Below are 12,652 nucleotides of genomic sequence, written 5' to 3'. Positions count from 1 at the left end.
TTATGTTTTGTAATTGTTGTTATGAATTTTTTTTTTCCTGGGGATATGATTACGGAGCCGCCTCTTGGTCGTTGTTTGGCTGGAGGGGTCCAGAGCCTCCACTGCCGCCCTTTTGGGTGGCTTTTCTAAGGAGGTGGCTCTGGAACCGGCCCTCTTCGCCTTCTTCAAGGTCCCAACAAAAAGCTCCCCCTTCCTTGCCAGAGCCGGGTACTTCTGTGAGGCCCTCAGCTTCCAGAGCAAGGCCCTTGGAAGAGATGCCCTGATTAGTCAGCCATAATATCTAAAATCTAAAGTGGCTCAAACTAAAAGCTGACGGATGGCTAGGCCCTTTCTATCAAAGGACACTCACATAAAAGCACTTACATTTTACCTAGAGTGCAAAATAAATAATTCAGATTCAGAAAACTTTATTGTCTGTCGTAACAGAAAATCTTCTTTGACGTGGCTCAACATACAAACAGGACAATGTACTGATTCTATACACACTGACAGTGTGTAGAAGTATAATGATTACAAGATAAAAGCTGTGGATACGTGTAAAGTGACAGTGTGTCAGGATTAATCTGTCCATTGTTTATTGTTTATTTAAGCTGTTTATGGCAATGGGAGATGAATGAGTTTTGTGTATGTTATTAAATGTTATTGTCCTCAAAAAGGAAATTCATTTTCACAAACAAAGAGGCACATGTTTAAACACTACTTCCAGACAGAACACAATGTATACAGTACACCTGAATACTTTAAAAGCACATTAAAAAGAGAGGTACAGACTTACCGATAACCTACGGAGGTTTATTATTAAGCTTTATGTTCACGTCTTACTTTAATATTTTGACATGAAATGTGTTGTTGAAAAATGGACAATTGATAATATACACAAATTTTAATGTCAATCTCCTGACTTCTTTATTGTGTATATTAATGTGCAGACATCTCCACTATACCCTACTACACACAGTGTAGGCCTATTACTACTAGGCTCTCGACGGACAATCCTGGGCAACAATCCTTTTCTCCTCCATGTCGCGGTTCCCAGTTCCTTTTCAACCAACCCGACGCAGTCTAGTCTTTTCACCAAATGGGAGCTTTATGCAAGCTTGCGTTATTGTGTTGCGTGTTATGCGCCATAACACCAACAGTAGAATGGTTATCCAAATAACAAAGAACACTTGCGTTACAGTGCGTGTATTCACACACACATGTGGCGCTCGCACGGTCCTAGCTCATTGTCTCATTGGCGGGCCAAATTCTCTGGGCGGGCCAAGCAGAGAAAGGGGAGGTAACATGGCCCCATATGACGTCATATGGGGCCGGAAGCCAAATCGAAGCGTTTCAGCTATCCTTTTTTCAAAGACGGAGCAAGATAGCTACTTCTCGGTTTACACCTAATGCAATTTTTAGCTACTGGGGGATCATAGGGAGGCTAGGGGAACTCAACTTAATGTTAGAAAATCTCATAAAGTGAAATTTTCATGCCATGGGACCTTTAATATCAGACCTAAAATCCTTTTATGTTACTTGTACAAAGTGACAGTTTCTCCATAAGAATCATGTCACACCCATTGTTTCTGTGAAGATTCTGTTTGCAACGATGACTTTTGAATGGCTTTACCCTTTGTCTAATTTCCTCTTTTCGTCTGGATAAAATATGTAACAATATATATGTATTGCCAATTGTCTGTGTTGCAGCACGGACATGTTTGTGTGATGCACAGCAGATGCAACATGCAAAACAGAGTTGTGCATATAAAAAATGTAAATAAAACGATGACTATGCAGCATTAACCGTGCATTCAGTGTAGTGTGAGACCAAACCGAATGCCTCGGTTTGGTCTCGAGGCATTCGGGAGGGGGGGCTGTCAACAAAAATCTAAATAGTCAGAAAAATACATTATTCACTCCGAGATAAGGTGCCAAAGATTTGAGTCGAGTATTTTGTTCTTGTGTTCATGTTTTTGAAATATTTACAGTTCTGTTGAAAATCCAGAGTTGAAGAAGTTAAGAAGTTACTTTATGTGTGTGTGTGTGTGTGTGTGTGTGTGTGTGTGTGTGTGTGTGTGTGTGTGTGTGTGTGTGTGTGTGTGTGTGTGTGTGTGTAGAAGAGAAATACTGGAATAACCACAGCTTTTTGTACTTTGAAACTCTCGCCAAAACAGCTCTAAAACATTTTATATGGAGCTAGATCCTTTATTCTATTCTTGTGTGTGTCATATTTTTTAATTGTAAACTTAGCCAAAAAGATTAATAAGACTGAATGCCTTGTCATCTCTGACCTCACGTTTGGGGTTAACAAGTGTACCATTTTTGATGTGTGAAATCTGTAAACTTGCAAAAAATTACAACCAAAACAAATGGGAACAGGATGTTTTTCACAGAGTGAACAGCTTCCCTGTATATCACTCTTTGTTTTTGCAAATAGCGCTTATAATAGCGCGATAAAATATATTGATTGATTAACACTTATACTTTATTTGATAAAATAAACGTCTGTTACTAGACCTTTTTCCAGATAAACTGATGCTCGTGACTTTACACCACTGCATAATAATTGGTCCCCATTTGGGGTACTTTTATTTTGAAAGAAGTAATAACAACACGTCTGATCCTCTTTCAGTTTGACTCTCTCGCTACGACTGATTTGACCGCGGCGCTCATACGAGTGGGAATCTGGTGGGTATTCCAGAGTCCGAGTGTGTGTGGTTGTCTTCAACTGTCCTGACAATTCATATCTATACAATGTCTGCATACATATTGACATAACACACAATCCATTTTTCACAATTATTAAGACAGTGCTTTTGGGCTGCCGTGCCAAATGTCCGTGCTAGCGACTATTGCTTAGCCTGCGGTGAGCTAGCTGCTACATAGGTTCCTATGGCTTCTGTCCAGTGTGTGCTACTAATCTCCATAACCTTGTCTTCTGTTGTGGCCAATAACAATACTGAATGTTTAAGAAATTCTACAAAAGTGGTTAAAGTTGCCGAACGTTCATCTTTAATTCATTATTGTTAATTTAAATTTCTCGTTGTTGCAGTTTGTTTAAATGAATCATACTCTCCATAATCAGATCATTCGTTGTGATATTCTACGTATTATCACGCTGGTGTATTCGTTTAGGTGAACTGGTTGGGTTAAATATGAAAACAACATACTGTATTCCATAATGTTAATTTATAGGCTTAGCATTACTCTTGTTATTTCCATCGATATCATGGCTTTTTGTAATGTCACTGGTTATTGATTAGGTACCATTTATGTGGGTACTATAAGCAATATTTTATATGCAATATAGTCTGTCTTCTTATATGGAGTAAACAAGCGGCCATTGGGCAAGTGACTGCTGTACATGGCAGCTGGCTAGAAATAGGGCCACAATATGCGTTAATCATTTCTTGTTCTTCTGTAATAATTATTGATCATTAGTAATGTCATAAACGTAGCCGAAGGCTTCAGGCTTGCTGACCAAAACAAACTCAAGACAATGGTCTTTACTTGTTAGTCAGTTCTTCTTAAGTCAGTAACAGCATATATATATATATATATATAGGTAATATAACACTTATACACACACTTAATATAACACTTCTTTAAGGGCTTTCAGTGTGGATTCCACCCTGCTGCTCTTATCACAGAGGTAAAATTCTCACTATGTGACTCCTTTTTCTCACTTTGTTTTCATCTGCAGCTTGAGCGCATCCCAGAGCAGGATGCTAAGAAGGGCTAGGGGATAGTAGTTGTCATGGAGGCACAACCAGCACAATGACGCACAACACACTGTCCGAATCCCAGCTTTCAGTCAAGGGGGCTGCCCTTCGCATGGTCGACCTGCCCCTTTCCGTCTACAACTCCCTGGCAGAGGTAAGGTGAAAGAGAAGACGTGCTGGGAACTTTGCTACAATGTGTAGTGGTAGTTATAGATGAGTGAACAGAGACGGTAGGGTTGGCACAGGCAGCTGTTTGAACCGTGATAGTTACTTTTTCATTACCTAACACTCGTATGAGCAGTATACGGCATTTCAGAATGTTAGTAAACAATAGCCGTAACGACACTTCCGGGTGGCAGAACGAGCGGCTACCACTGACCAGAAGCCATCCAGCCGGCTGTAAACACAAATAATAATAATGAATAATAATAAATAAATAACAATAAAGACTATGTCACACAGTCAACAAAACATTGTTGTTGATCTGAAGTTGAAACGATGACGAAAACTATATTAATATAATATAATATATTATATATATATATATATTAATGAGACGTCCCGTAGCACCCCGCAAGAAGAAAATCATTAATTCAAGCCATTTACTCTGTTTTCTCGATCGTGGAAGGGTTTGTTTACTAGTGGTGCCAACGGAAAATGCATCGGCTTTTGCCACCCGGAAGAACCTAGTGTGACGTCATGGTGAATTGCCGTATTGTAAAGTCATATGTTGCAGACCAGTGAATTGGACACCCTTGGTATTTGGGTTTAATGAACTTAAACACACAAACACCCTCACCCTTTTCTACTCGGCTGTAGGTGACCCTGAGCACAGGCACCAAAAAGCTGGTGGCCGCTACAGCCTTAGGAGCTGTCTCCCTCCTCTTCCTCGCCCGCCACTTCCAGCGAAGGAAGCGCCACAAGAAGGCACAGTCCCAGCAGTGGGAGCAAGCTGGCTTCCAGTTCCCTCCCCCCATCCTGGCCGAGCAAGGTGAGGAGCACAGTCTGGTCAGGCAGTCTCTGCTTTCTACAATACTGCATCCTCCATTCTGAGGGCAACACTGTTGCTTTAGGAATGGGGACGGGCAGGAAAGTTGAAGCTGTTGTGTTTTCTTAAGTTCATCCCACTCTTTCACAATAATTTGGCCGTAGTTCAATATTGTAAAACTACTATTACTATTTTGTATTAGTGAGAATTCTCTGCAACTCTCATTGTCATGCGTGTGTGAGTGAGATGTTATCACTGTGCAAAGCATGCTAGTCTATAAGTAGCAGGCTTCAGATAAGTGCTTTAAGGCATCTAATCACATTAAGAGGGGCTTACCCGTGAAGATTCCTATGCCAGTATTGAAAGAGCGGGAGGAAAGAAAGATGTTTAACTCAGAAGGTCAGCGAGGTTAGGAAAGTTTGGATTCAGCATTAGTGCTAAATGTTCTTGTGTGTGCATGTAAACATCTCTCTCTATCTAATACATATATGTTATACATATTATCTCTATCTATCTATCTATCTATCTATCTATCTATCTATATATGCATATATATATATATATATATATATGCACAAATACAAATGAAAGCAACTCTAAATGAAGAGTTGAGTGAGAGTTTATGAACTCTAAATGAACAACAACTAATAACAGTGTTCACTGTCTCTCACTGCCTCCAGACACCACCAGTCAACAGATTACTCTCTCGCTCAACTCTAAGAAGTGCGGTGGGCTACTCCACAGAGGACTTCACAGCAGACTGTCTGGCTCGCTGCAGAGCCTTGTCTCGGTGAGCGCATCCTGCACCCAAAACCCTCAGGAATTAGCTATATCACTCAGTCACAAACATGTTGGCTACCGTTCCCCAGCCATGTTTCTCTGGCTCACGACGTCAACTGCCTTCTGATAAGAGGTCTACCACATGTCGACTGTAGGCTACATGATATTACTGGGGTGACGTTACGTTAACCTGTGAACCGCCCGCCCGCACGTCTCATTCCCAGGTAAAAACCCATGATTCTGGCAGTAGCTGCACATGCGGCAATGAGTCCATCTGCTGGGACAGACCGGCCCAGGAGGACGTCTGCAACGTGGTCAACATACCGGTCACCACGCCGGAGAACCTCTACATCATGGGTAAGGAAGGGCCCTAGTACGGATCCTAACTAATGTGCCTGAGAGGAGATCAGTATTTTGGCCACTTTAATGGAGGTTCAGATGGCATCAGATGTTGCACTATAGTACTATAGGTATAGGTAATGAAAACCTGTAGCACTAAAGGGCTACCGGTTGATGATTCACTAGATGTTGTTCACTCTAAACCAGGACACATATTTCAGACCCAGAAACATCCAGGTTGATTGCTTCACAATCAATATTACATAGTATAGCCCTTGTAGTAGTTGTGGAGATATACTCACTCACTCACTCACTCATGTTCACTTCTGGGTGTGTTATATTCGGGAAAACCTGAGCCAGAGGCCTAGTGATGAAGACCTAAATATTAAGACCTAATTAGTGATGAAGACCTAAATATTAAGACCTAATTAGATAACTCACAAAGAAAAATTAATCTTTAAACAAATCTCTGTGTATTTCTTCCAGGTATGGAGCTGTTTGAGGAGGCTCTGAGGAGTTGGGAGCAGGCGCTCTCCTTCAGGAGCAGGCAAGCCGAGGAGGAGGTCAGCTGCGGCTTCATCAAGATGGCCGCTGCAGACGCTGCTGCCACCGCTACAGAGGAGACGGTGGAGGTGAGCGTCTCCCCCACCACATCCACATCCAACACACAGAGGAACGGTACCCACACATTGCTGTTGAGGTTTCCTGGTTAGTAGAATATTGTGTGTGTGTGTGTGTGTGTGTGTGTGTGTGTGTGTGTGTGTGTGTGTGTGTGTGTGTGTGTGTGTGTGTGTGTGTGTGTGTGTGTGTGTGTGTGTGTGTGTGTGTGTGTGTGTGTGTGTGTGTGTGTGTTCAGGAAGCAGTCAGTGCTGAATTCATCCACAAGCTGGAGTCCTTGCTGCAGCGGGCCTACCGTCTGCAGGAGGAGTTTGAGGGGGCCCTGGGAGAGTCTGAGCCCCACTCCAAAACCAGCAGCCAGGGTCAGTGCCCACACACAAACACACACCTATAACCATGTCCAGAAGCCTAATAGAGCGACATGATGAAGTTCAAAAATCTACCACACAAACAAACACTTGCTTATTCAGTGTGCAATGTGTCTGGATTGACATTCCCTGTTTGGTTTGAATTTTAAATAAAATGTCGGATCCGATGTGCCTGCTTCTGCTGCCAGAGCAGTTCAATACAGTTTCTATCAAGGGTCATTTAGGAGATTATATATGCGACCCAAGTGTCCACTGAACGTGTAAGGAGGCAGAGTGTGCCTGCTTGTTGTGTTGTGTCCATCCAGAGCGACTGGAGGACGTCTGTCTCCTGGACCTGGAGGACATGGGGCTGAGGGACAGCATGAGCATCGCCTCCAACGACTCCTTTGTGTCGGCGGCAGAAGTGAGTATTAGTCAGTGTGTGGGCTGTCACACCTCTTAAACCCGTCTGACTGGCTGGAGTGCAGTAGTCCCGCGCAGGGCATTCTCTCTCGGTATGTCTGCGGTGGTCACTTGCTGTGCTGACGATCTACTTCTTTCTTCCCATCTTTATTTAAGATATCGTTAACCTTCATGACTTTAAAGTCCTTAAGTTATGACTTGCTACCGTTTAGCTAATAAATGAGCAATCCGACCAGGTACCGGTGTCATAGCGGGTCAGCCAGCTGAGATCTAGTAGGTGTCATGTTTCTGGACAGTCAGCAACACTTATCTGGTACGGGTTGAGCCCGGGTCGATCACAGCAGGGGAGGGGGTTTAAGTAGCCCAGGTCTTCCTGGGCTACAGCAGGGGATCACCTTTTTGTTAACCTAGTTGACGATATACAACTCAATTGTCATACAACTCTATAATAAATATTTTGTGTGTGTGTGGTGCGCAAGCTAAGCTATGTTTGCTATGTGTGTTTATTTGCCTTTTAGTTCAGTTGTTGCCTTTTATATAAAACAAAATCTGGAGTCACTGGGTGTCTTAGCTGTGTTGGTCACCATGGAAAGAGGAATGACAACACTAGAGAATAACTGGGTCATGGTTGATGCAGAGAGAGGAGTCACTATTAATAGAGCGATAAGTCACCGTGAATAATTCCCCATGCAGCACCCCACAAAAGCCGAGCCGTTTCCTAGTGTTGGATACTGACAGTGTTTAATCTACCCAGTGCATCCTTCACACACTGAAACTGTTCTATAGTTCCATATCGATGAGGGATCGATTGGCCAAATGACTGTATATTAACAACCTGAGCTTCATTTGTTGTCATCTTTTGATTGTGGGACGCGGCATGCGTTTCTCTGGCACTCTTTTCACAGTGGCCATGGTTAGACAACATTTCAAACAATAAAACAGTAATCCAAACAAGAATATTTAGCCTCAAAATATATAGAGAGGCACATCATCTGAATTTCTAGCCAGCCCCCGCTAGCTAAATGTATTGATTGTAGTAGTAGTAAACATGGTCAAACTGTTGTTATGCAGCCAATTGTAAGTCCCTAGTGGGGATCCATGTGGGCTACAATTGGAATTCGTTCCAGGCCTGACCATAACCTGGAGCCTCTCTTTTATTTGTCCCAGCTGGCGGAGCAGAGGAGTGCCTCCTCACTCTGCCACCAGCTGTTTTACAAGGAGGCCCTGCAGCTGGCCGAGGACGGCAGTATCTCCTGCAGGGTGCTACGGTGAGAGATCCCACCCACCACATGTAACGGCACCTTGCTATGTAGTATAAGCTCGCTCCTGTTTGGTTAAAGCCCCACCTTTACATTCCACTGTGGCAGGGTTATCTCCCATCTTATGACAACTGACCCATCTTAATGTGACTGAGCACTTGTTGCAGAAGCCTCATGGGAGAATGAACTGTCCAAAGCACTGCACTTTAAAAACAACCTTTATTTTTATGCAAGTTGATACAATGTTCCCTTAGTTATATACTAAAGCTATTCCCTGGCTGTCGTTCCCCAGGACTGAGCTCCTGGAGTGTCTAGGAGACACAGACTTCTTGGCCAAACTCCACTGTGTGCGTCAGGCATGCCAGGTATATCATGCTCACTGAGCTTTGCTTTGACATCAGACCATGATCCATCGCAACCAGAGTGTCCTGATGTGTTTTCTTCCATCCCCAGCTTATTTTGAGTGACAGGACAACAAGGACATTTCTGGTGGACACCGGCAAGAAAATACTGTCTTCGATCATTGTCAAAGCGCAGAAGGTAGGACATGAACTAACTTGGAAGAGGCTAGTGGCTATGCGCCAGAACAGACATTCTCAACCTTGGGGTCACGAGATGATTTCTGGGGGTCACCAAATAATTTAGGAAAAATGTAAATTTATTTATTATTTATTATTTATTAATTTAATTTTTATCAAAATGTATGTAGCGTCCGACCGGACGTTAGAAGGACAACGAGCGGTTGGGCTCAAACAGGCATTTTATTACTCAAAACCAGTTACTGTCGGCCGTAACTACACCAAAACAACAACAACGAACCTGTCCACTAGTCTCATGTCTGCCCTTCTCATTCATACATACAGACACTAGGGCTGTCTAGGCTGACACTAGGCTGGACGAATATTCTAAATTTGAATATATATTCGAATAGTTTTGAAAAACAGACATTCGAAGGTGATGATTAATATTTGAATGTGGAAAAACACACACCCGCGGCAGCTGCGGCGCGGCTGTCTGGTTTGCAAACACTACAAGACAACAGATAAAAGTCAAGCGACAAGAGTCGGGACCTTAAATTGCTTGCACAAAACTCTTGATCAGCACTCAGAATTTGTTTATTGTTGTTCTTTATTTAAACCAGTATGCGCAGAGAGAGTGAGGGGGAGCGAGAGAAAAAGAGAGCGAGAGAAAAAGTGAGCGAGTGAGAGCAAGGTCTGCGGTCTTGGCCATTAGTTCATTTTCTTATTTTTGTGTAGGTAATATGTTGTCAAATATGATTAAACTTAAATAAACTACCTATACAAGTAGCTATGTCTCGTTGTATTAGTTTGTCCTGTTATTGACGTAATGCGCATCATTGACATAATGTAAATATAGATATTCAAATAGTATTCAAATGTTTTTTTTTAGAGGGAATATTCAAACATCATTTTTTAGCAATTTTGACAGCCCTAGTGTGTGTGTGTGTGGGGGGGTGTCGCGGACAGCAGTGCATGTTCAATTGGGGGTCGCGACTCAAAAAGGTTGAGAATCACTGCGCTAGAACTCCTGAACTCCACATTGGCACTGTCATATCTAAATGGCTGCATTTTTTGGACTTTCAGAGCCCAAAGAGATTTGAGGAAGTGTTTGAGGAGATGATTTCCTTCTTGGAGCACACCGAGCATTGGGAGAACACAGAAGTAGAGCTGGCCACTCGTGGGGTAAGAGTCTTTTCATAAAACAGTACAGTATTGAATTACACTAAAACTGTTCATAATGAATTCATTCGTTCAATTTCTTCGCCAGATCAAGCACTTGAATTTCTATGACATAGTCCTGGACTTCATCCTCATGGACTCCTTTGAGGACCTTGAAAATCCTCCCGTGTCCATTCAGAATGTGGTCAACAACCGTTGGCTGAACAGCTCCTTCAAAGAGACAGTGAGTCACCCGTTCTGCCACCCTCAATGGCCCTCCACAGGGTTTAATAGCTCATTGTGTATGTCCATGTAGCCTCTTGTCAACTGGGACTTAATTACTGATTTGTTTTCCATAGGCTGTGGCGTCTAGCTGTTGGTCTGTGCTGAAGCAGAAGAGACAGCACATGAAGGTAGAATGAGTTCACTTAAGGGATATTACCAGGCTACCTTTTACTACTGTTCAACTTAGTTTGATTGATCAATGAATGTTTCTGTGTAACGGTTCCATAGTCAGTGTATGCATATGCTTATTAGTCTGGAACCTCTCAGTTGATTTCCACTTTTCAAGGTGCGCAAACAAATAACTCTGCACAACAGGATAGACCTACAACCAATGAGAGCAAAAACAGAATGTGTCAAATCACGGCAGCCATCTTGGTTGTTAAATGAACTGGTCTCAACCACACAACTGTGTTCATTGTCGTATTAAACCCGTCCAATTTAAGATAACCGTTGTGATTGGCCTGACCCGGTCCCGGTCTGCTTGTAATCTGAACGGTCACGAGGGGCCAGACTCAAATGGCAGAGTAAATAAAACATGAGCTTGAAGTTTCGTCTGGTTCCCAGGCTAGGTGTAAACATTTATTTGCCATGCACTGTTCATAGTAGCCACCCTGGGTCTATATTTAATTCCCCCCTATGCAGACAGATCTATAACAGTTAGTTAGTCATTAAAGATTTATTCAGCTCGGAAGTATTCTGTTCAGCAAACAAGAGATGGTTTCATACCTTCATTGGTACAGTTGTACATTGTGGTCCATAAGCCCATTAAAACCAAATGGTATGATGCAATATTCGTCAAAATCAACAATTTCACCTCAAAATTGCTTAAGAATAACAGTAATAGTTGGGGACATAAAATGAAACAATGTCTTCCTTATTCCAGGTCCCCGATGGATTTATTGCCCACTTCTATGCTGTATGTGAGCAGATCAGCCCAGCTCTGGCTTGGGGCTTCCTAGGACCCAAGAGCTCCCTGCATGACTTCTGTCGTTTTTTCAAGGTAAAGATGGATATGAGTCCATGAAACCACTTGATTAATTAATTCTACTTCAAGTTGGTTTAATACAAGCACGGATGTTAACATCTCGCGGTGCATCTCGTCCCTTCGTCAGGACCAGGTGCTCTCCTTCCTCAAGGACATCTTTGACCTGGACAAGGTGCGCTACTCCACGGTGGAGAGCCTGGCCGAGGACATGCTGCACCTGCTCCACCGCCGCTCCGCCCTGCTGCTGTCCTACCTGGGTGCAGACTGCCCCCGCACCGCCCGCAACGTCCACCCACAGCCGGTGGTGCCCAACGCACTCATGGAGAGCAGAGACCAGTGATGGGAAGAGCGGAGTTGTTATTTGAGACCTGCCTACTGTACCCAGGGGGTCACATGACATTAGGGAAAGCGTATACAGTGTCTACCCTGTACATGTCTTCATGCCTCCATAGCGTTGGTTCTCAAACACTACAATGAACTTATTTTAGTACTTTTGAGCTTGTAGGTCAGATATTTAGACGCCGTCCTCAAGTTATAACGCATCGTGCAATTACTGTTTGAGAAGATGGATCTGCCTTCATCATACACCAGCCTCAACCTTCCAGTGCCAACGCAATGCAAAAAAGCAGGCTCGCTTTTGGCCTTTCTAGGCCCGTTCTTTAGTGGGGTATTAGGGCCCAGTTTTATGCATTAAACTGACCAGTGGGAACATTCAGTTTGTTTTAGAATTAATCAATGTTTATTGTGGAGCTATGAGCTATTACCAGTATACATGTCTGATAACTTGTATAGAAAAGCTGAAATTTGTTAACTCACCAACCTTCTATACATCCACGCAATAAGGCAAGTCAGCTGCCCTAAAACACTACATCCCACTAGTATATTTTGTTACAAAGTCATTTTTAACCACATGCGTGAGCCAATTCTAGTCATCAATAGCAAGTCAGCAATTGCTTAAGTGATGTCCAAGATATTTATTACCCAAATAGGGTGTATATATGCACAATAAACACTGAGTAGTAAATCTCAGCAACAGAACTTGTGAGTGTCTTTCCTAGTATGGCCATCATTGCAATGTATGTGTCCAAGTATTCCACTATTTAGTATTCTGCAATTCCTGTTTTGGTAATGTTGCGCAATGTGCTATATAAAAAAAATATGGATAATTTGAAGTCAAGCTAAAAATAAGATTGAGTTTCTGAATTGTACATTTAAACTGCCATCTTAATGTAATCAATGCAAAAG

General features: G+C 42.7%; 1 protein-coding gene across 1 annotated transcript; it reads left to right on the top strand.

Annotated features, from left to right (window-relative positions):
* Nucleotides 1-2,633: 2,633 nt before the first annotated feature.
* Nucleotides 2,634-12,439, top strand: miga1 (mitoguardin 1). Its single transcript, XM_084480412.1, has 16 exons — nt 2,634-2,670; nt 3,686-3,858; nt 4,524-4,695; nt 5,373-5,482; nt 5,697-5,829; nt 6,298-6,443; nt 6,668-6,791; nt 7,103-7,200; nt 8,367-8,467; nt 8,751-8,823; nt 8,912-8,998; nt 10,063-10,161; nt 10,247-10,381; nt 10,497-10,550; nt 11,306-11,422; nt 11,535-12,439. Exons 2-16 carry the CDS (start codon nt 3,760-3,762, stop codon nt 11,745-11,747), a joined length of 1,761 nt encoding a protein of 586 aa, XP_084336538.1. The 5' UTR covers nt 2,634-2,670; nt 3,686-3,759; the 3' UTR covers nt 11,748-12,439.
* Nucleotides 12,440-12,652: the final 213 nt, after the last annotated feature.

The sequence above is a fragment of the Micromesistius poutassou genome (assembly GCF_964030765.1).
Source record: "Micromesistius poutassou genome assembly, chromosome: 16".
Lineage (NCBI taxonomy): Eukaryota > Metazoa > Chordata > Actinopteri > Gadiformes > Gadidae > Micromesistius > Micromesistius poutassou.
The sequence above is the reverse complement of the archived record's forward strand: the minus strand, read 5'-3'. Positions and strand labels throughout refer to the sequence as shown.